The sequence below is a fragment of the Cygnus olor genome, chromosome Z (assembly GCF_009769625.2).
Source record: "Cygnus olor isolate bCygOlo1 chromosome Z, bCygOlo1.pri.v2, whole genome shotgun sequence".
Lineage (NCBI taxonomy): Eukaryota > Metazoa > Chordata > Aves > Anseriformes > Anatidae > Cygnus > Cygnus olor.
In genome coordinates this window covers 36948221-36970710 of record NC_049198.1, presented here as the reverse complement: position 1 = coordinate 36970710, position 22490 = coordinate 36948221, and the positions used below count along the sequence as shown (strand labels likewise).

Below are 22490 nucleotides of genomic sequence, written 5' to 3'. Positions count from 1 at the left end.
TGAAACCTATATTAAGGTCAGCAGAGACCTTGTGATTCTCCACTCTGACCTGTTGCATAGCCAAATATATAGGACTTCCCTGAGTCCTTCAAATCCAGTAGCTATGGTCAACTCAACAATAATCTTTACAAATACACACAATCTTCCCTTCAAAGTTTCTAATGACAAAAAAATCCAGTCAAGTCTAGTGGTAAGTGGTTTTAATTATGCATTGTTATTAAAAAAAATAATCTTGTTTGCTGTCTGAGCTCTGTTATTAAAAAAAAAAAATCTTGTTTGCTGTCTGAGCTCTTCTAGCTTCAATTTCTCGACATTACATTGTGTCACAGATATTATTGTTAGCATAAAGAATTTCTTCTCAGAAAGAACAGTCAGGCATTGGAACAGGTTGGCCAGAGAGGTGGTGGAGTCACTGTCCCTGGGGGTGTTTAAGGAAAGGTTGGGTGTGGTACTTTGGGACACAGTTTAGTGGGTGATATTCGGGGAGGGGGTGGGGGGGTGGGGGGGGGGGGGGGGGGGGGAGGGCAGGGGGAGGGAATGGTTGGACCAGATGATCCTGGAGGTCTTTTCCAACCGTGCTGATTCTATGGTTCTATGTTTCTGTGATTCTATGAAGACCGCTCTAGTAGTCTAACATCTTTCTTTTAAGCCACGTAGCATGGTTAGGTAATCCATTTTGATAAATGATTTTAAGCTTCTTGCATCATTCTGCTTAAGGCATGTTTTCTTAAGAACCCTCTCTCAACTTTGAGCACCCAGACTGGACACACCACTCGGGTGGTAATGGAATGAGTGCCAGATGGACCAGGAAATGTGCATCTGTGACTGCCAGTTCATTTCACCTCTCTTTATACAGTAAGCCTCACTTAGACCTGTTAGCCTTACTGTCACATTACATATTCATCGCTGTGTGACAACCAAGTTGATTTCAGAGCTGCTTCTGGTCTTTTTCAGAGTTGCTGTCTGGAGTTCAGGTGAGAGGGTGGTTATGGTCTCTTTATTGCACCATTTGCCATTGGCTGTACTCAATTGGCTATACTCAACCCAATCCTGTAAGTCTGGATTGAGTTAGCACTCAATCCAGACTAGCCCCCATCATCACTTTCTCCAGTGTTTCTACAAATGCAGCATTCGTCAAAAGTTATTAGTGTTTACACCTAAAAGCTTTAGGCCATATTAAGGTTAAGAACCAAATCTTAGAAGGCCAGATTAGAAACAAACCTCATTTCTGATATGTGCTTTTAAGCATATATATAATTTCTCTCATTATAACAATATATATAATTTTGAGACTTTGTAATTATTTCACATAAAATATATGTATTATGTATCATCTCTTAAATTTAACTCTTTTTTTTTTTTTTTTTAAATGTGCAGTATCACATTATTTGTCTATCAGAATTCTAACTATACTACTTTCAACCAAAGTGCTGACCAGAAAAAAAATACTGTGGCAATTTGGCAAGCTCTTTTTTCCAACAGCCTATGTTATTCACCATTGAATATGCTGCTATTTAATCAATTAACAGTTAGTTTAAATCCCATATCAATTGTTTTACACCAGTTAAAAGCTTGGCAAAAAAGATGGAATTATTAGGGCAATAGTGCTTGCCCTTTCAAAATATTGGCATAGTGCTGGTTTTCCTTCAATATCCTGGAATATCTCCAGAGTTCAAAGACTTGATAAAATCAATACAGTCTCACATGTTCACTTTCAAGCTCTTTTAAAAATCTTTAGTGCTTCCAAATTTTCTGATTTAAACTTGTTATTTAAAATAGCTATAAATAGGAAGATGATTTATCATTCGTGTATGCTCTGAAAACTTCATTTTTTTTTTCAAAAATGAGAACATTCAGTGAAATAGTCATTTACTATAAACTGCTATTAACTATCCTATTATTTCTATACAATTAAACGATATCAGTTTTGGGGTTCTTTTGGTTCTGATCAATTTAAAAACATCTTTATTCTGTTCTTGTTCTATGCTCTTCACCAGCATTCTTCACTCTTTGTCCTTTGTCTTTCCTTACCACCTCTATGCACCTTCTATTTTTTATTCATTGCTACCCACTTTGTCTTTTATTCACTTCTATTTATTTATTTATTACTTCTTGTATCTGTCGATACTTGTTTTGTTGACCAATATATCATTGCTCTTTTTCTTTTAATCTAGCAAAATGTCTTTATGTTTGTCAGTGTTCATTTGTAGTTTTCTGCTTAACTGATTTAATGTTTGTGCATTCCTCTGATTTTTGAATAGCCATAGTTTTCTTGATGTTTGTCTTTCACTCTTTTCAATTAGCATGGACTTTCTGTTTTTGTAGAATTACTATTCCAATAAAAGAACATGGCTTATTTCTAACATCCCTCACTTTTGATTTATGCTAGAATCAAAAGCAAGAATTAAGACAGATAATTTTTTTAGTTGACTGAAGTAATACAGTTCAGTTTTAGAATTTATGACACTATGCTTATACTTGCAGTTTTGTATTTTATTGTAAGGTTTTTAAAAAAGGCATATTTTACAAATGAGAGATTAATTTTATATAAAATGAACATATATTATCCCAGAATTAAGGAAATAATTAAGAGATTTTACATTAACTTTATTGAAAAGACTTAAAGATAGGCTTCTTCAAAAATATCCTTAATTTGGAGTCTCTGTTTGAGATCTAAGACAAATTATCAAGAGATAAGCAAAAATAACCTTAAATTGAATTCCATCAGTTCTGTAGATACTGATTGCTTTTACTAATCAGATTCTTCATTCTTCTGGGATCAATCCAGTTGCATATGCCAATTTTAGACTATTCCTACAAACTGCATCACTGGGCACACTGAATGATAAAAACGTAAGCATACTGAGCAGCCGTAAGAATTAACCCATCTGTTGATCCTTTCTTTACTGGAACGTAATTTGGATCCCAACTACTATTATGCAAAGCTACTTCAGTAGCATGTGCCATAATATTCTCTGATCTCACATGCTTGAATATCAGAACGTAAATATTCCATCCAAGACTCTTTTCCCTCTACTGTATTATCAACCAGCTTCTGAAAGTCACGGCCTATCTAAGAGCATTTTGCTGCTGGTACTTGGCATTCAAAGCCAGACAAGTCTGTTCCACCTCCTGACACTTTCAGTGGCAAAGCAGAACAGTGTGGAGTAGATGCAGTAAATAGCTTTCTGTTTGTGTTGTGTATAAAGCAGTTACCCCCATAAGGATAATAACTGTGTACTTCTGCCATGCAAGACCCCTGGAGGAAAAGATATCAAAGTGTGGAGTCAGCTCTTCAAACTAAGAGTACTGAGCAATTTTTTCCAACATGTGCACTCGTGGACATTGCTCTCACCTGTATGGCTCTCTTGCTCATGGACTGAGCAATCATTCTGAGAAAGATAATATAGCATCTCCATTCTCTTCTCCAACTTGGTAAAATCCAGTACTACAAAAGACCTATTAAACCCCATGTACCTTGGAAAGATGTCTTGGTGAAACATGAACTAAACAGAAGACAGAACTGAAAAACTTGAGGACAAAATTTTTCAACTGTTATAAAATGCTAGAAGAGTGTAGAATAAAAAAGACGTGTGTTCATTTTCACTGTTGAATCACACATCCTTTTCAGTGCATCAAATTGCACATTTTTGTTTAGACTGCTGAGGGCCACAAAGATGATCAAGGGGCTGGATCACCTCTCCTATGTGTACAGACTGACAAAGTCAGGGTTGTTTAGCCTGGAGAAGAGAAGACTCCAGGGAGACTTTATAGTGGCTTTCCTGCCCCTAAATGAGGCCTACAGGAAAAGTGGGGAGGGACTCTTTGTCAGGGGTTGTTGTGATAGGACAAAGGGTAATGGCTTTAAAGTAAAAGAGGGTAGGTTTAGATCAGATAGATGGAGGAAATTCTTTACTCTGAGGGTGGTGAGGCACTGGAAAAGGTTGCTCAGAGAAGCTGTGGATGCCCCTTTTCCTGGAGGTGTTCAAGGCCAGCCTGGATGGGGCCCTGGGCAGCCTGATCTAGTGGGAGGTGTCCCTGCCAATGGCAGGGGGGTTGGAATTAGATGATCTTTAAGGTCCCTGCCAACCCAAACCACTCTATAATTCCATGATTCTACAAAATGCTAGAAGAATAGAACTGAAAAATAGAATCAAAGAATAGAAATATAACTGCTAAATACCAATTCTCCAAATTTTCTTATGCATATATACTTATATGCAATATACAAATCAGCCATTAAGAGCTTGCCTTCTTGCCATTACACAAAAAGAATAACAAATTTGATCAATACATGTTTGGCTGGTTTGTGAGAGTGAGACTACTATATCCAAAATAGGAAAAAAAGTATATACAACTGCAGTAAATCAGGAAGAAGTCACCAGACATGGGATTTACTATCAATATTAAAATAACTCATTTTTTATTTATTGTGATGTAATTCAGAACAAATTCAGATATCGTAAGGTACTGAATGGTTGTAGAACAGAGATATGAATTCCCAGTTAAGAGACAATGCATGACTACAACTTTATAGTGTCAGATGACCCTGTTCCTCCATATTTTTCCATTTATCCTCCAGTTTAATAGCTTAAGAATGTATTATAAGGTAGATAAGTAAACTATAACCAAATATTAATAACTCATTTTCTGATCTAGAAGCAGATACATAAAATTTCTTATAAAAATCTTCAGTTCCAATATAGATTAATAGAAGCACCCATACTTTTACAACTACCCAAAACTTTTTTTTTTCTTCTTTTCATTACTATATGTTTTTATAATTGCTTGCTATAAATACTGGATGTAACATAATTTTAGGAGGTTTCCTATATTTTTTTCGATCTCGTACAGTCATGGTTTAGTAAACAAGAATTTAATTTTATCTACACAAATCTGTATCCCAGGTGGAGCTTTTTTTACTGACTTTTGAACTAAAGTAAATGGCAGCAAATTCTGGTCTGAAATAATTTGAGCTAATAGTTACAGTTAAACACACACTGATGTTACATCTTGAATGAGTTCCTTGTTGCTCAGGGAAGGTACTTAAAATGTTCTTGACTTTATGCTGCACCAAATTTGGTATTGCAGTAAATGTTAGCCCATTAAGGACCAAGTTTTCAACCTTTGGATGCATTCCTAAGGAATACAGATAAAGCTAGGTATATGTTTTCTACATAGATTCTTAGAGAAAAGAGCTAGAATTACTTTTAGGTGTTTTCAGGAGCAACTGCAAAGTATAGGCATACACAAAGGTATAGAAATTCATACTCTGGGACAAAGTCAAATTAACACTAGGTAAATACCCTGAAAATGTAATTCTTCGTAGGTTCTCTCTCATAAAAGAGTGAACGCAGAACTGTTGGCTAATGATATACAGTTTTAAAGGTATTTTTTCCTATTCTCTGATACTTTGAATGCTAAAGGATAACGCTGGAATGTTAAACAGAGCTTCCCAGCTCTGGACCATGCAGCTAGGGTAGGTTAAGCACCACATATAACTATGGTTACTTAGATGGGCCTTTAATTTATATAACAGGTTGTGCAAATTAACCATATTTCATTTGAATTCTTTTTTCAAATAACATCTTAAAGCACTGATAAATTTGCATATGAAAGTCCCTCATAGATATAATTTACAAACCTGTTACATGACTTGCTTTGTAAAAATTTACCTTGTAAAAATTATTTTAAATTACTTACCTTGTATAAATACCTCTACTTACTATTTCCTACTTCTGTTTCCTAAAAAATGCCATGTTGTCTCCTGATTTTCTTTCTCTTTGAAGGCATGATTCTGGGAATGGTCATGGGGGAATGGTCTTAGACTAAAAGACGATAGATTTAGATTAGACATTAGGACACTCACTGTAAGGGTAGTAAGGCACTGGAACAGTTGCCCAGAGAAGCTGTGGATGCCCCATTCCTGGAGGTGTTCAAGGCCAGGCTGGTTGGAGCACTGGGCAACCTGATCTAGTGGGTGGCATCCCTGTCTATGGCTGGGTTAGATGATCTTTAGATGATCTTTAAGATCCCTTCCAACCTGAGCCATTCTATGATATGATTCTGTCTTGATGAACATCTTTTGCATTAAGCAAAACTTGAAATAAAAACAAACAAAAAACTCCTGTCAATTCTTAAAACGCAAACCAAAAAAAAAAAAAAACTCCTCTTGTTCACAAACTCTCATTCAGAGTATCAAAATACAACAGGGTACCTTTTATTTCAGGTAGATACGGATACACAAAGGATGTGAGAAGGAACAGGAAAATTTTGTTAAACCTTTGTCAATCCTGGGGACATAGGTTCATAGAAACAAACATATCTTGAGGAATTGTAGCAGAAAGTAAAAAAATGGTTCAATCATTTCAGACAACTCTTGTCATGAAATATGAAATGGCAAGAAATAAAGAGACTTGGGAAGAGTGAGCACTTTCTCTGCTGAGGAAAATCCCATTTTTGACCAGAGGCATTAACCTCCCAATTGGTGAAACTATGGGAAGACTGATGATGCAGTCTTAAATGACTGCACAGAAATGACATCTCCTTGACTCTTCAGGGCAAGTTGCTTATATATAAAACTATTACCATGTGTCTAGAGTTTTTTTTCTTTACCAAATCTGTGCCTTTACTGAAATGTGTTGGATTTATATGTATGGCAGGTAATATGGTACATTGTAGTGACTTGAATTTTTGTTTGCCTTTCACTAGGGTTTATCCTAGGTTTCTAATTTCATGTTGGTTAACCTATGCCATTACTAGATTCATTGTCATTTTCTTCCATGAAATCTAGTTGATTTAGAAGAGTTAGAAGTGTCTATACATCAAGACCTTAGAAATACTATGTGGACTTATCTTGGGTAGTCTCATCAGCGTTTTCGTAGATCAGCAGTTGTTACAAAGATAATTGAAGCATACAAATATGTTGTACTCAATGATAGAAATGAAAAATTTCTTCTCCTCCCCACCCTATTGAAGAGAATGACAGCTAATATACATTAATGACAGCTACTTGGTGATGTCAAATACCATATCCTTCTATTGTGATTAATGATGTTGCCCTCATGTGGTTCAGGAATTTGGAGCACCATTTTTCTTCTTGAAAATTGCTCACCTGTTGGTGGTTCTGTACTCTTATTTATCTCATGGTAGACACAATACTTCTCTGACAGTGAACCCATAGTGCTGAAAAACATGCCTTAGATTTTGGAGGGAATATACACCAAAACATCTCAGCTCCTGGCAGTAACTTCACTTTGAAATAGCTCAAATGGGATTTCCACTTAGGAAGCTTTCTTTACACATTTTCTGCTGAAATATTTGCTCAGTGAAAGAGAGAGATAAGGGCTGTAGTTCAAACTGCTGCCACAATATCCGCTTAGAACATGACAGACAACATTGCTGAATAAAGAGGTGTCATGGTTTTATTGTTCTTGATATCTGTAGCTACAGGACAATAAAAAGCTCTGGAAACTTGTTATTTCAGAGGATCAGAAACGAAGATAGCACAATGCAATATGGTTATCAATGTACTGAGAGGCTTTCTCTTAAGGTAAAGCAGCTGTGATGGCACTTCTCCCTACCTGACCTCCTTTAGGCATTATCCTTCAGTCCTCTGAGGAATATGCCTACTCCATGACTTGTGGCATGGAAAAAGGTACAAGGCCCCTGCAAAAAAGCATGCAGAAGAGACAAGCATGTGTTAGTCACTTTTTTTTCCTGCCCTACTTCCTGGCCACCCTTTCACTCCCAGACACTGCATTGAGAGCTGTTTTTCCAAAAAGGATACCTGAAGCTTGTATGTCACCCTGTAGTTGTTGGTCCTTGTGGTCTTTGTCACAGCTTGTATTTGCACATGTAGGCAATATGGTGTTAGGCCTGTTCCTGTTGCAATTTCGTCTCTTAATATTGTCAGGGCATTTATGGAATTTGCATGCATACAGGTTTTTGAGTGCAATTAATTTTCATTGTTTAAGTTAATGCACAGTCAATAGGAAGGAAGGCAAGAGATAAAGAAATGATAAGAACATTCTATTTATGGGGTTCAGCTTTTAGCTGATAATAGATAAAAGAAATTATTTAAAAAGAATGGATGTGCATTTATGAAAGATATTAATAGGCCAAAAGAGGTTCTTTCCAGAATTCATTATTCTTGAATCTGGCCTTTGGTAAGCTCACTGATTTAAGGATATGACATTATAAATTATTTAATCCTTCTTTTTCCATTTCTAGAACCTTCCATTTTGTTTCACTTGCTCACTACTTGCTTTTAGCTATGATCCCTAGGTTCTGCTAGCTTCTCTTCTACTGTAAGTTTTGTGTTAGCTTGTATATGTTTACACATCATGAAAACTTTCAGCAGCCTTATATGTATTGTGTAATATATATACCACTGATTATTTCTAATGCAAATATGTGAAACATATACCTTCTACATGTAATCGCTTTATTGTGCCCAGATGGAACATGGCTGTTTTTTTCCTGACATATCTTCCAGTGTCAAAACTAGACAGGCATTTTTACATGCCATTTACTTCTTCATGATATTTTGATCCTCTGATCCTCTACTTCACATGTCTTTGTGCACATCCATGTTACAAATGAAGTATGATGATAGGGAATTAAATGAAATGGAGACAAAAGATTTCTGCATACTTGGGTAAGAAGCTCTTTGAGCAACTTCTTCTTTGCCCCTCAGGCAGATACTTTATTTGTGACTGAACCTCAAGGATCAACTGAATTGCTGAGAATAAGTTTTGACCTCAGAGGTCATTGGCTTTGCTGCCTTCATGGAATTTTCTGTGTTGTGGACTGCTGTCCACTAGCAAACAGTTTTAATTCCATGTGGATTCTGCCTGATCTTCTGTTACGTAGTAGTGATTTCTTATTTCTACTGACTTTTCCTAGGAACTATTTCTTCAGAAAGAGGAGTGTAGGTCAGAATCACTTTAGAATAATATCGCTTGAAAGAAGTAGCTTTAGAATAAACACATTTTTATGTGTGATTTATTATCTTACAGAAAATACCTGTCTAAAATATATTACAAGATGGGAACATCCCAACACTAAGTAGGCAACTCTGTCTCTTTGGTTGGTATTACACATTATAGCTTAATACATCCACTTAGATTACATACAAAAGTATGTAGCAGCACATAATTGAGCAATATATAACAATTTAAAGCCGCAAGTTATTAATTTGCTGATGGTCTCTGGGCCTAATTTGTGATTACATCAGGACTTTCAGATGAATTGTTGCTTAATTTCATGTGAATTATTGCATAAATCATGAAAAAACAGACCATGGGTTAAACATTATACTTTACATGTGCAGAATGGTATACTGTTCTATCATATACTTCTAGTGTGACTTCAAGCAACCCAGATAACACCTCCATACCTCAGTTTTATAGTCTCTAAAATGGCCATAACCACACTGTGATAGGAGGACTGTGAGCTTTGGTTCAGTCCTGTTTGTAAAGCACTTTGAGATTCTTGGATGGGAAGTGCTCTATAAGTGCAAAGAAGGGCAGAGTTCTAACTGTGCTGTTATAAAACCCTCGGCATTTTTCTAATTTACGTCTTTTTGTTGATCATGCTGTGAAAAAAAAAAAAAAAAAAAAGAAGAAGATACATTTTCAGTGCAATACAGTAACAGTTCTCCAAGTTCACAAAGGACTTCAAGCTCAGATTAGAATGTAGACATCTAAGGTCATGTATTCAGAAAACATTTTTCTTTCCTTGCAATGAAAGAAGGAAATACCTGCCACGTACATACAACTCATTTGCACAAATTAAATCTGTTCTGATTTCTGAAGCTATGTTCTAAATTTCACACATTCAATTTCTTCCAGATCACCACAGACCTGAGGCAGCGTTGCACAGACAGCCATACTGGAACCTCAGCCTCTGCACCTATGGCTGCAGGCATCATTGCACTGGCACTGGAAGCAAAGTAAGATCCGAGTTATACTCTGAAAAAAAATATATAATAATAATAATAAAAAAAAAAAACAAAAAAAAACATACAGATTGATCTTTCTCAGCACCTTTATCTAGGGATCTCAAAGTGCTTTAGAAACTCTGTTGTAGTAATTCGCAGTACCTTTCCAACAGGAGGAATGATCAGCATGCTCATTTCATATGCAAGAAAGCTAACACCATGGAAACAATAGCAGACTACAAAGGGTGTTGAAATGGTGTTGAATGCAGGTAGTTTCCACTGAATGACATTTGGTATCCTCACAATGCCTTACAGTACCCTCACTCAGCTGTCCAGGTCCATTGTACTCTGCAAGCCCCTGTAGCTCACCTTCTGCACTCATCAGGTTCCTTTTAGCAGTGTCCATTCTTAAACAGCAAAGAAAGTATCAGGACTGCGCTAAGCTACAAGGTACATAAATTAATATTGTATGGAAAATAAAAATTCTTAACCTCTGTGTGCCGGGGGAAAAAAAAAAAAAAAAAAAAAAGTCTGTCTTTTCCGATGTACTAAGTTCCAGAGATGTAAAAATCGTGGATAGTGTAGTTCCACAGTCCTTCTACCTTGAGCTCAGAAAACTTTCCATTCTATAAGCCTTTTCTGAACTGCAGGATTTTGTTCTTTGTGTTTAATATGTATCTTTAATGTGCTTTATGGAAAAGCTGAGAGACTGGAGATTTATCAGGTAGAACTACGTTTCAAAACCTTTTGTGTCACTGTGACTCCCTTGGATAATATTTCCAGGTCTAAGGTGTGATGCTCCACCCCAAATCTTGCTTGAAATCAAATGGTTCTAAGTGCCACGAGATTGATTCTATTAAATTCTAAGGAAAAACAGTTTCCTTTGGGGGCAATCAGTTCCTTTCAAGGCAGTAAAAAATATGAGTACAATGGTCATTTCAAGTTGTGTGTAATTCGTAGCAGCAGGATTATGTTTCCATTTTTAATGTTGCTTTTTTGAAAAAACTATAGGCCAATACTCAGCACAGAATACTTTTGCACAGTTGAGTTATAGTCATGAAAATAAGAGTTTGTAATTGAAAACCTGATATAATCCTTAGTGTAGCACTTGTATCATTATAATTAAATTTTCTTAATTCAATCATTAGAAACAAAGCTATTTTGAAAAGTCAACATTATGTTATTAATTCAGAAAAAAAAATATTTTCAATCTCTTCCTATTCTCAGTTTTAAAATCCTTATTTTTTTCTAAACAATCTGCACATGCAGTTAAAATAGCATGCACGAAAACTCCATTCTGCTGAAAGTTTTTATAATTACTTCTTAACAAATTAACATTCCTTGTAATTCTCAATTTGTATTTTACATGATATTTTGTGTGCATTTTCTAACAAATTGTTGTAATTGAAAGTCTCAAGGAATTATACTATATAATACCTACAATTGAGCTATTTTTTGTTGTGGTGTCCTAACACACACTGAGAAGCTTGCACTTTGCACTACCTTTTTTCTATAGAATGCATACTTTGGTGATGATATCAAAGGGAAATCCATGTTACCCCCTATGGACCAGTATCTTTTTTTTTCCTGAGTTAATAATTGCTATGATAACAGGTACGTTAGGAACAAAGGAAAGAGTGTATAACGGTTTCATATGTGGTGTTGAAGACAAAATGTGCCAGCGAATGAAAATCCTAATCACTTTTTGTATTTGTAGTACTCTGCTGCATGGTGCTAATGAGAATCAGGGTGAAAATGTATTGATTTTGCCTTCTTTCAGATTCTTATTTCCAAATCTTAGCCTGTGTATTTGACTAAATGCAAGGGGTATATATTAATAATAGGATAAATGTATAAATCTAGTTTCTACATTTGTTGAAACTTCACTAACTTTCTCACACATGAGTACTTAACAACCAATTTTTTAAACACAACCGCCATTAAGTGCCCAAAATAAGGCGGGGAGGAGGGGGGGGGGGGGGGGGGGGGGGCAGGGAGAAGTGGGGGCCAGGGGCAGGGGTGCGGTTTATTTCCATTTTTCATTATATTTTCTCCCATAAAATAAACTGAATTCATGTCTAGGACTGGGGGAACATTTGGTTTTGTGAAGCTATATATTGTGAAATAAGGCCTTTATTACTGCAGGAAGATCATGTCATAATATATTCAGTTTTAAAGTCTGGGATTTGTTTCTATGAAATCTACACAGAGAATTTTAAGCAGTTTCTGAATGCTAATTTTTATTTATTTATATGATCTTAAGATTAGGGTTGTATTTCTCTCCTGTGATATCTGCAGAGTTAGGTGATTCTAAATAAATGCTAGGAACTGGTGGAAAAAAATAAAGGAAAATATGCAAAAAGAATTTCCAAGTCCATTTTAAGCATTTTCTCCAATATTTTTTAAATATGTAGCATGTAAAGGGCACATGATTTTATAGCATAGCATAAGGGCTTACTGGGACTCGTCTGCATATAGATAAGAGTTTTCATTTACATAGCTTCTTCCTCAAATTCCATGTTAGAGCCTGTGTTAAAAACACGAGTGTTTGTATGAGATTTTTTAAAAAAGATTAGTTGAAAAGGGGTTTTGCAAGGTTAATTATACTCTTCATACAGCAAGCTGTTCAAAAATTGGAGCACTTAGTTCTGAACACTTCTTGAATATGTCTGTAATAATGTATAGTTTTATTCCATTTTGTGCTGGAAAACACCACAAACTATATGGTGGAAGTTTTTAAGCCTACGAGATCGTTTTTTTCCCAGAAGCCAAGTTTTGTTCCTGAGAGACGTCAGGAGTCAACTAGAGCACTAGTCTGGCCTCGATATGAGTTAGATCAGCCAAGAAGTTGCTTCAGCTCACACGCAAAGGTATATTAAACCAATGGAAAATGAGCAAGGCAGATTTCTGCTCCAACCCGCCACTTGCTTTCTTTGATAAGCCCCATATGGAAGTATTGGCAAGTAGCTGATGGAGGACTTCTTACCTGCTTACTGATCTGAACAATCCACGTAGTTGGCTTTTCCAACTGAAATCTGCTTCTGAGATCCTGGCAGAAAACAGTTTTGGGATGGTGGCCTGCTTATTTATGAATTGCATTGTTGGTCCAGTATTTAAGTATCAAGTGGCATGTTTTCATTCAGGAACCAAAAAAATATAACTGAGTTTGAGAGTGTTTCCTTGGAATCCTCAAGGTCATAATGCAGAAACTCAGATATGCAGTAACTGTCACACAAAGAAAATTCTCCCTTAATCCTTGTATTCTATGGTTTTCTTATGCTGTTCTACAGTTTTCTTATGGCATTTCTTTTATCTGTTCAATTTCCAGTGTATCTAGTATCCTGTTCAGGCTCAATGAATAAATGTTTGCTTTTATATTACAATTCCTAGTCAGTATGTAATGCTGAATTTTGCTAGTTGTAAATGAGCAGTTAGGGGTGTAAAGCATAAAAAGCATAAAGCATAAAAGCATAAAAGCATAAAGCATTTAGTCAACAGTGGTAGCAATCTTATTACTAAAAATTACCTGGACAGGCTGGAGAAGTGGGCCCACGTGAACTGCATGAGGTTCAACAAAGCCAAGTGCAAAGTGCTGCACCTGTGTTGGGGCAGTCCCAGACATAAGCACAGACTGGGAGAACTCATTGAGAGCAGCCTTGCAGAGAAGGACTTGGGGGTTCTAGTGGACAAAAAGCTCAACGTGAGCCAGAAGTCGAGCATCCTGAGCTGCATCCTGAGCTGCTTCAACAGATGTGTGACCAGCAGGTTGATGGAGGTGATTGTCACCCTCTACTCTGCCCTCATGAGGTCCCACCTGGAGTGCTGTGTCCAGGTTTGGGGCCCCCAACATAAGAAAGATGTGGACCTGTTAGAGGGGGTCCAGAGAAGGGCTACAAAGATGACCAGAGAGCTGGAGCACCTCTCCTATGAAGAAAGGCTGAGAGAGCTGGGCATGTTCAGCCTGGAGAAGACAAGGCTCCGGGGACTGAGGTCTTTCGATACTTAAAGGGGTCTTATAAAAAGGATGGAGAGAGACACTTTACTTGGGTAGATAATGACAGGACAAGGGGGAATGGTCTTAAACTAAAAGAGGGGAGATATAAATTAGATGTTAGGAGGAAAATCTTCACTCGGGGCGGGGGGGGGGGTGAGGCACTGGAACAGGTTGCCAAGAGAAACTGTGGATGCCCCATCCCTGGAAATGTCGGATGGGGCCAGGTTGGATGGGGCCCTGGGCAACCTGATCTAGTGGGTGGCATCCCTGTCCATGGCAGCGGGGTTGGAACTAGATAATCTTCAAGGTCCCTTCCAACTAAAGCCATTCTTTGATTCTATGATTCTATGACCCTATAATATAACACTATTTGTGTTACATAGTACCATCTCCTGTTGATATCAGAAATACTCTCTCTCACTGAAGAAAGGTCTGAACTTGGGATTTGTGTGAATCAGTCAGGAAGATAATATGACACATTGATTCCAGTGGGGATTGTGCCATGTTCCTGTGGAAAAGCCAAATAATAATAATAAAAAAACATACGTAGCTTCAGCACTGCCAAAAAAAACAAACCATTATACATCCCCAAGTAAACTGAATGTACCACTGCCTAAAAGCCAATGCATGTTTTCTGGTACATGATAAATAAACTGCAGTTATGTGAGTAAGAAATTGCAACTGAAATGCAAGTATTAATCTTTTTACATTTTCTCAGTGGTATAGATCTGGAGACATTCTGTGCCTTCTCCCATGGTTCTCTTCATATAACCTACATGTTTCATTTGTCTTTAGTTATGTGAAGCCAAGGCTAGAACAAGGCAGGGCTGGGAAAAGATAAAGATTTTCAGTGAATTCTGATACCACTGATCAATTCAGAAAAGTGACATTGCACTTTATTCTTCTAAAAGTAAGGTAAAACTGAGTGTAATCACTAAGATGAAAAGAAAATGGAGTTCACATTGCAGCATTCAGGAGTGCCAGAGAAAGAGACTGGATTTCTGAAAACTGATCAGATACTTGCAGTACTTCCCATATTCATTAATTTTTTTTCAGACCGCATCAGCGAAGGAGAAAAGCAATATAATGTCTTGAGAAGGCAGTTCCGGGTAGAGAGAACATGTTTCTGTGTCATCAGAGTTATGAGGATTTTGTTCATAACTATAGTCAGAGGCTAAAGGTGATTCTGACAGTTGAGGCAAACCGTAGAAGTGCTGTCAAGTGACCTGTATGTAGGATTCCCATGTAAGAGAAGAAGTTATCATTTAAGTCCATCAGCCTTAGCTTCTTTGACTAACTGACTGTTATAAATGGGAATGTTTGAGTGTGTAAGTTAGAAATCTTTTTGTGAATCTTTGCTTTTTTGGAGTAAATTTAAAGTAATGCTCTTAATGGTGAAGTATTTGGAAAATGTAAACTAAAATAAACACTGTGGTTAGAACCTGTGTTTCTCTTGAGCTTTAACCACATGTGCCACTTCTGCAATTCTAGTTATTATGTAGAGGTTGAATTGCAAGTATTTCCCTGAGTTCAGGTTGCCCAGATTTTGCCATTTTAAGGTCCTGTTTTCAGTTATGTATAACTTTGCCAAAGAATAATTGTTTGGTCTGAAATTTTCCGTGTAACTTTCTTTAGAAAAAGTTTTAAGAAAATTCCATCCAGACATTTCTCAAACTGAGTCAATGTTAAAGTAAAAGTGTTTGTGATTGTTTTTAAATTTTTCATTGAGTTTCACTGTCTACACTTTGCAGCGACAGCTAGAAATAGACCAAGTGTATACCCATTGTTCTGGTGCCAAGGCAATGCCTTTTGCTTTTATAAGCTTTTGAAAAATCTCAGTTGGCATGCTCTCTGTTTTAAGAGTTTGGCAGCTCTGTTCCCTGTAGTTTCTTGGTTCACTAAGTGTTCTCCAGCCTCAGCTTAGGGTTGTCTCTGAAGTTGCTGTTCAGGCTGCTACTGGCCATCCAGATACTGATCCTGAGGGCAGGGAGCCCTTCTGTTTTTCCCTTCCTGTGTCCTTACAGCAAAAGGAAAACATGGAAGGTGGAAGAAGAACAGATTTGCTAGATTACAGTCTCCCTGCAGTCTTAAGAGATTTCTTCTCAGAAAGTCATCATTATCAACCTTACAGTTGGGCCATTGATTGTTTTCTAGTTAGCACTTTTCTCCGTCTAGTAGAAATGATACTCTCTGAAACTGTGAAGGCACTTCACTAATAGAAAGTGAATGTTATAAAGCCAGACATAAACAGGTAAAGATGATCTTGTGAAGCCAAATGCCCCTACCTTGAAAAGATCTTCAAAAAAGCTTTAGCTTTAAATGGAAACCTTCTCATGTAGGACTTGGGAGCATGAGATATTTAAGTTTAGTATATTTAAAATTACTGAAGATAGTTGCTGTTGAAATGGATAGATCTGGTGTGTCTTTCAACAATAAAACTTGGCAAATGTCAGGACACTTCAGAATGCAGTTGGTTTAAATTATGTGTTTTTAATGAGTTTCAGTCAGCACTTAGTTTTCAGACACGCTTTGTTCTTCTTTGTCCAGTGCTTAAGCTAAAGTATTGATGGAAAAAGAGGAGGAATATGACAATTAATGTAAGAGGCTGCTGACAGCAATTTTGACCCTAAAAAGGCATTTCCCAAAATTTCAGTAACTGCACATTGCTGTATACAGAGATCTGTTGTGTATGCCATTTAATGCTATTAATTGTTTACACTTATGGTATTTTTGGTTGTCTTTCATTTTTTTAAGGAAGTTTCATCTTTAGCCAGGCTTGAGTTTGTTCTGGCTTTCTTTCAAAGGGATTTCATTGGATGAAACTAAATGTGAATCAGAAATTAGTAGGAGAAATTATAACTATTTGATAGGCCATTCTGATACCCAGAAAGCAGCTGTAAGCAGAGAACTGACAGCTAACTTCACAGCAACCAAGTAAAATAAAGTTTTGTTTGATATACTAATTCAATGAATGTTGGTTTACCTGGTCAGGTAAAGAAAAGACCACTAAAGCAGAAAATTTATATGTATGTACAGGGAAAGAGCTACATGCTGATCAGCAAACACATGATAACCTTTTCTCTTCTAGCAGACATTTAATGGAATTATTTAGAGAGTACATGGTAATTAGAACCCCTGGGAGTGTCAGGCATGTCCAAAGCATGTATTTTATGTGTCCTGTGTATGTGCAACTGGATTGTTAAGCACTGAGCTCCATGGTTTTTATCTTCCAATTTTTGGGAATTAAATGGTTATGGTGTATACTGTTTAGACACCTAAGCACAGGATAAGCACCACAATTAGAGGTAGTCTTCATGTCTCATCCATCTTAAAATTCTGTGTTGCAACTGGCATCTTCACACTCACACTTTGTGTGACCTGGGAAAGAGGAATGACTCCCATTAACACAGCTAATATTCCTGTCCATGGGGCTATAAATAGGAGTCATTAGGATGGGTAATAGGGTTGTAGATATCATGCGACAATTTGGCTGATTTGTAAGTAATGGGAATGTGTGAATAAACCAGGAAAGTATTTCTTATGTTTTGTTTATAGCTTTATCATAAGGCCCTTAAGGCTGGCATTATGCAAATATCCATGATGAAAATGATTTCCTACTGCTCTACAAGACGTCTAGGGCACAGAGACTCTTTTTTGGGTGGTTTATAGTGGTAATTACCCATGTCTGTTCTGTCATAGTGGAGATTTCCAAAAGAGGTTATTTGATAGCTATAAATTGAAAGATGATCATTTTTCTTAATCCACCCCATGATACAGTGTTTTTTGTTGTTGTTGTTTGTTTGTTTGTTTGTTTTCCTTGATTCTTTGGAAATAATAATGATTAAAAAAAAAAATAAATTGTATTCTTCCAGCAATTCACCTAAGCCTCTGCTGTTTTGGCAAGAAATATCTTTTCTGGATAGGACACCTGTGTCACATTCAAAATTCAGGTTATTAAGATAATACAGCAATCATTATTCATCTTGCTAACCCTATCATATTGCTAAAAAGGCAAACAGCATCTTCACCCCATTTCTATCAGCATTATATTGAGTGATATTTTTACTAATTACTCTCTTGCACCAATTATTTATTCTGAACTGTTATTTTTGGCACTGTGTCATTATGCAAAAAGATAGAGCCTGAATATTTTATTTTTTCCAAGATTAGTCCAATTGTCACTAGGGATACTACTTGTGGAATGAAGAAATCAAACTTGTCCAAAGATGATGACCTACTATTTCTAAGCAGTCTGAATAATGATATTTGTTCCTGTTTAAAGATACAGTTAAATCTCAAATGAATATTACTGTAATATAATGTGATTATATACTTGTCCTGTTTCATTTTTTTCCCATTTACGTTGTTTTATAAACATTTTGAGAAGCTTGAAAGAAAAGGGCTGTACCTCAGAGTATAAATAGTCGGTTAAGGACACAACATTCATTATTTTTTGGCTGCTGTACAAGTACTTTTGTATGTAAGTGTTCTCACTTCTGCTTATTCTGGTTTGATTTTGAGTATTGTCTGGTATGTGTAATCCCAAGGCAAGTTCAGATGAGACATGATTTATTTTTTTTTTTCTGGAAGGAAATTGACCAGTTTTTGAAATCAGTCCACTATCAAGCAGAGTTAGTACTGTTCTTGTTCATGCATTTGTTCCTTTCAAGATCTTTAGTCATTAATTCTTATGAAATAAATCAAGTGGTAAATCTATTAACATCCGTGACATCTTGTCTGGATCTGGGGCCCACGTGGCTAGCAAACAACTGTTTACTTACTTACCTTCAATTTTTGAAAAATCTGTGATTTTTCCAGATGCTTCAAAATTGGCTGCTAGACTGTCTTGTCTAAAAAAAAAAAAAATTAAAAAAAAAATCCTTTTTCTTTCTCCAAATGAACTGCTATTTTGACATCATTCCAATTTCTTTCTTCCTTTTTCTTTTGGTTGAAGTTTCTGAAAAAAAAAAAAAAGTCAAACAATTGCAGACCTATTTTGGTTCAAATGAGGTGTCTATTATAGAGAAAAAATTTCTAACTGGCAATAGCTCAATTTTTAGTATAGTGAAGGTTCTGTAGTGTGTTACAGAAATTGATTTGAATAGTGTTCTTGTGCTGTTAAATCTCTTTGATATACATATGCCCAAAATGTCATTCACTAAGAAGAAAACATAAAATTTTATGACTTTTACAGTAATCAAATTATGTGGAAGTTGTACAACTGACAGACTGATTTGGCTATGTATCTTGCTGTGTCCTGGAAATTGGAACTTCGGTCACAGGTTTTCTGCCACAGAAAATGTTACATAACTTTTTATGGTTACGTGATTATGTAGATACAACAGTGAATGGCTCGGTTTTCAAGATTTGCCATGATTTATGGTTTTAAAAGTAAACCATAATTTTAAGACATAATCTCATTTTCTGACTGAAGGTTAATGTCATCAAGTGAAGTCCACTGTAGCCTCAAATTGTTTGTCTGAAGACAGATGGATCCACCACCACTAGCTTCATCATTCCACTTTAAATAATCAGCTGAGGGTGCTCTATCTTGAATGTCTCCTTTTAAAGTTGAGAGCAGTATTTTAGTGCCTTATTTTTCACCAGTAGCATGGACAGTTTGCTTTATGGAATAACAGATTGTTTAGATTCCAGTTTATAAAGAATGCAGCTCATGGGATTCCTGGAGGTCTTCCTGACGGCCTGAAACATGTTTTTCTAAGACTTTACACAGCCTCCTAGTGAAATTCCTGAGCTGGTACAAAATCATATTGATTCTTTTTCTTGAAGCATGTTACGTGACTGTCCAAGCATACCCTATCTTACAAACCCTGAATGCTCATTACATTCCATGACTTTTTTTACTTTGCATTCATTCTTACCAGTTCAGCTGAATAAACAACTATAGCCATCTAGTCCAACTGTCTATCGTGAGAAATTCTACTTTAAAAAAAAAAAATTTAAATCTGCATCTATGAGCATATTAATGTTTTAGTGAATGCTTAGGGCCAGAAGGCATCAGCTGTTCTTAAAAACAACAGAATAACTTAAGCACAGGAATACACTTGTGTCCTGTATAAATAAATAAATAAATAAATAAAGAGAGAATTTAAATGATGATGAATTAATACAGCTTTGAAAAAATTACAGAAAAATCCGTCTACAGTCAATAAGAGATTCACTTAAAAATCATCATCTGTCTTTAGATTATTCCATCTCTTTCCTCTTTTAATAGCAAGCATGAAAAGGACTTTGTGTTGACTCTAGAAAAATACTGTGGTGTCCCTGCTGTAAGCAGAAAGGTGCTAGTTTACATTAGCATACCCATAGTTTACACACACACACTGGGAAATATCCTGTAATAGAAAAGATATATCCAGAAATAAAATCATATTTCTGCAAAATAAACAGGAAAAAAATATATGGTTAAATGTTTTTGTGCCTGTCTTTGGATTATTCCTTACAACTTTGAATAAAATAAGTTTGACATTTTTAGGCAACTTCAACTTGTTTTCAGGTTTATGAATTATAAGACTGTTGGAACTTAGAATGTGTAAGAATAAGTTCTATGTGAGTGAATGGCCTTCACATCCCAAGCTTTTATTTATTATAGAGTTATGGACTATGGTTCTGAAAGGTAATTGATTTTCATTTTCAGTAGTTCTACCCAGAATGGTGAACTCCCAGTAGTTAGTACACATCAATATATGTCAGTATGTGGATAGGATAGGCGCTAGTTTTTCTATAAACAAGTACGCTGCAGGTTTGCAGTAACTTCTGTTTCCCTACTACCTTCTGCTAAAGGTACAGCTTGTTGAAGCTGAAATACATCATCTGAAAACCTAAATGGATGCAGTTTGGATGAAAATTAAGTACACATTTTTTAATAGATTATCACATGTATTCACTGATTGCTTCTTAATAGCTTGAGTTCAGCTCGCATGATAAGCAAGTTTCTACTCCTATAGTTAAGTGACATACCGCATTGACTACTCAAGTATTTTGAAAAGAGTATTATTTTGAGATAACAAGTACTGCAATATGTGAAACACTGTGAATGGTATGACAACCCACACAACATTCATTTATGTACCTCAGATGGAGAGCTGAGTGAGATTTTTCTGTGTATTTCAATACAGAAGAATCAAATATTTCTGCATATTTGTTGTTACCCCGTGTCTGCTTTCCAAAGAAATCTGTCATTGAAATTTCTAGGAATTCAACTATGTGTTGGTATAAAAGTATAGGGTAACTCCATGTGATAGGAATGTCCTACCTACCCCAAAAAGTGACCCACTCACAATCACTCATGGGTTGAGCTTTCCCACACTCATTTGACTGTTTCTTTTTTCTAGCTTCTACCTGCAAGTGCAAGCAGAGCACAAGCATTCCTCATCAAGCCTTAAATATAAGTGCTGAGAATAAGTCACTTCTCTGCCAGGCTGGGTTACTTCTTGGTCAGAGAGACAGAGCGTGTGTTAAGGAACTGAGGTTTCCCAGGTTTTCAATGACTGCCTAGTGCTGGACATTGTAGACTGCCAGTACTGGGTCTTCACCAGAACTTCATTCTGATCTGTCTTCATTATTACAACAGAGTGGAGTTGTGCCAATGAGTAAGGGTAAATAATGATTCTCTGAGAATGATACTCGACTAGTGTTCTGTGCTGCAGTACTTTCTCTTTGTTATTTAATTACTCACTTTTTCATTCTCTCTACTTAACCACGTTTTTAAATGGAATACTATTCTTATTATGGCTGAGACAAAAACAGAAATGAGAAGAAAGAAAAAATACCCCTATGATGCCCATGCTCCTTTAAATGATCTCCTAAGAGAAGAAATACTCCTTGAGGTCGACCTAAGAGCAACAAGAACACTACACTCCCTATAGATTTCCTCCATTCATACAAGATAAATGGATATTAGTTTCATAATGAGAATGAAAATGGCATCTTCTTTCACCATTGCAGTGGTCAGGTTATTAAGAGTGTGTTAAAGGAATACAACTCTGTGTCATCAGGCACTTGCTCTATAACTATTTAGAGACTGTGCTGTTTGTTTGGTCATCTTTGAAGAGTACCCATGGAGCCTCACTGAATACCAAGACCAGGCAAATAACAGTCAAATGAATAACAGAGCATGTGAAATAGTTTCAGTCAGAGCTGCAAGTCTAAGGAAACTGACAGCTTGAGCACACAGTTATTAAGATTTAGTAAAACTTTTCAGTGAGCCAACATTTTGCTTTTTTTTTTTCCTTTATACTAGCCAAGGTACATAACATACAGTGGTGGTTGGTGGTCATACAAATTAAGTCTGGATGAAATGTACTCCTTCATCTTCCCTTACTTAGCAAAACACTAGAAGTTTGTGCGATGGAGTATCATATATCTTTATAGTCTGCTTAATGCAAGCCTCCTAGCTGTATGAATAATTTCATGTAGTAATTCTGTAAGATTAGGAAATGCTATTTTGAATGTGGAAAAGGAGAGCAGGGAAGAGAAGTGAGGGTTGTTTTAGTTTTGGATATTTTTTAGCTTTCATGACTCGTATTCCTC

At 36.3% G+C, this 22490-nt stretch overlaps 1 protein-coding gene and 1 long non-coding RNA gene across 3 annotated transcripts in view; one reads left to right on the top strand and one right to left on the bottom strand.

The window, feature by feature from the left end:
• The window catches only part of PCSK5 (proprotein convertase subtilisin/kexin type 5), a 251454-nt gene that overhangs the window by 126501 nt on the left and 102463 nt on the right, over positions 1-22490 (top strand). For both annotated transcript variants that reach the window (XM_040539991.1, XM_040539992.1), the window contains exon 9: positions 9855-9955. In XM_040539991.1, coding sequence (XP_040395925.1) covers positions 9855-9955 — 101 coding nt within the window. The remainder of the gene's footprint in view (positions 1-9854; positions 9956-22490) is intronic.
• Positions 17983-22490, bottom strand: part of LOC121061326 — a 31985-nt gene continuing 27477 nt past the window's right edge. The window contains exon 4 of the long non-coding RNA XR_005815051.1: positions 17983-18894. This is a non-coding gene — a long non-coding RNA (uncharacterized LOC121061326). The remainder of the gene's footprint in view (positions 18895-22490) is intronic.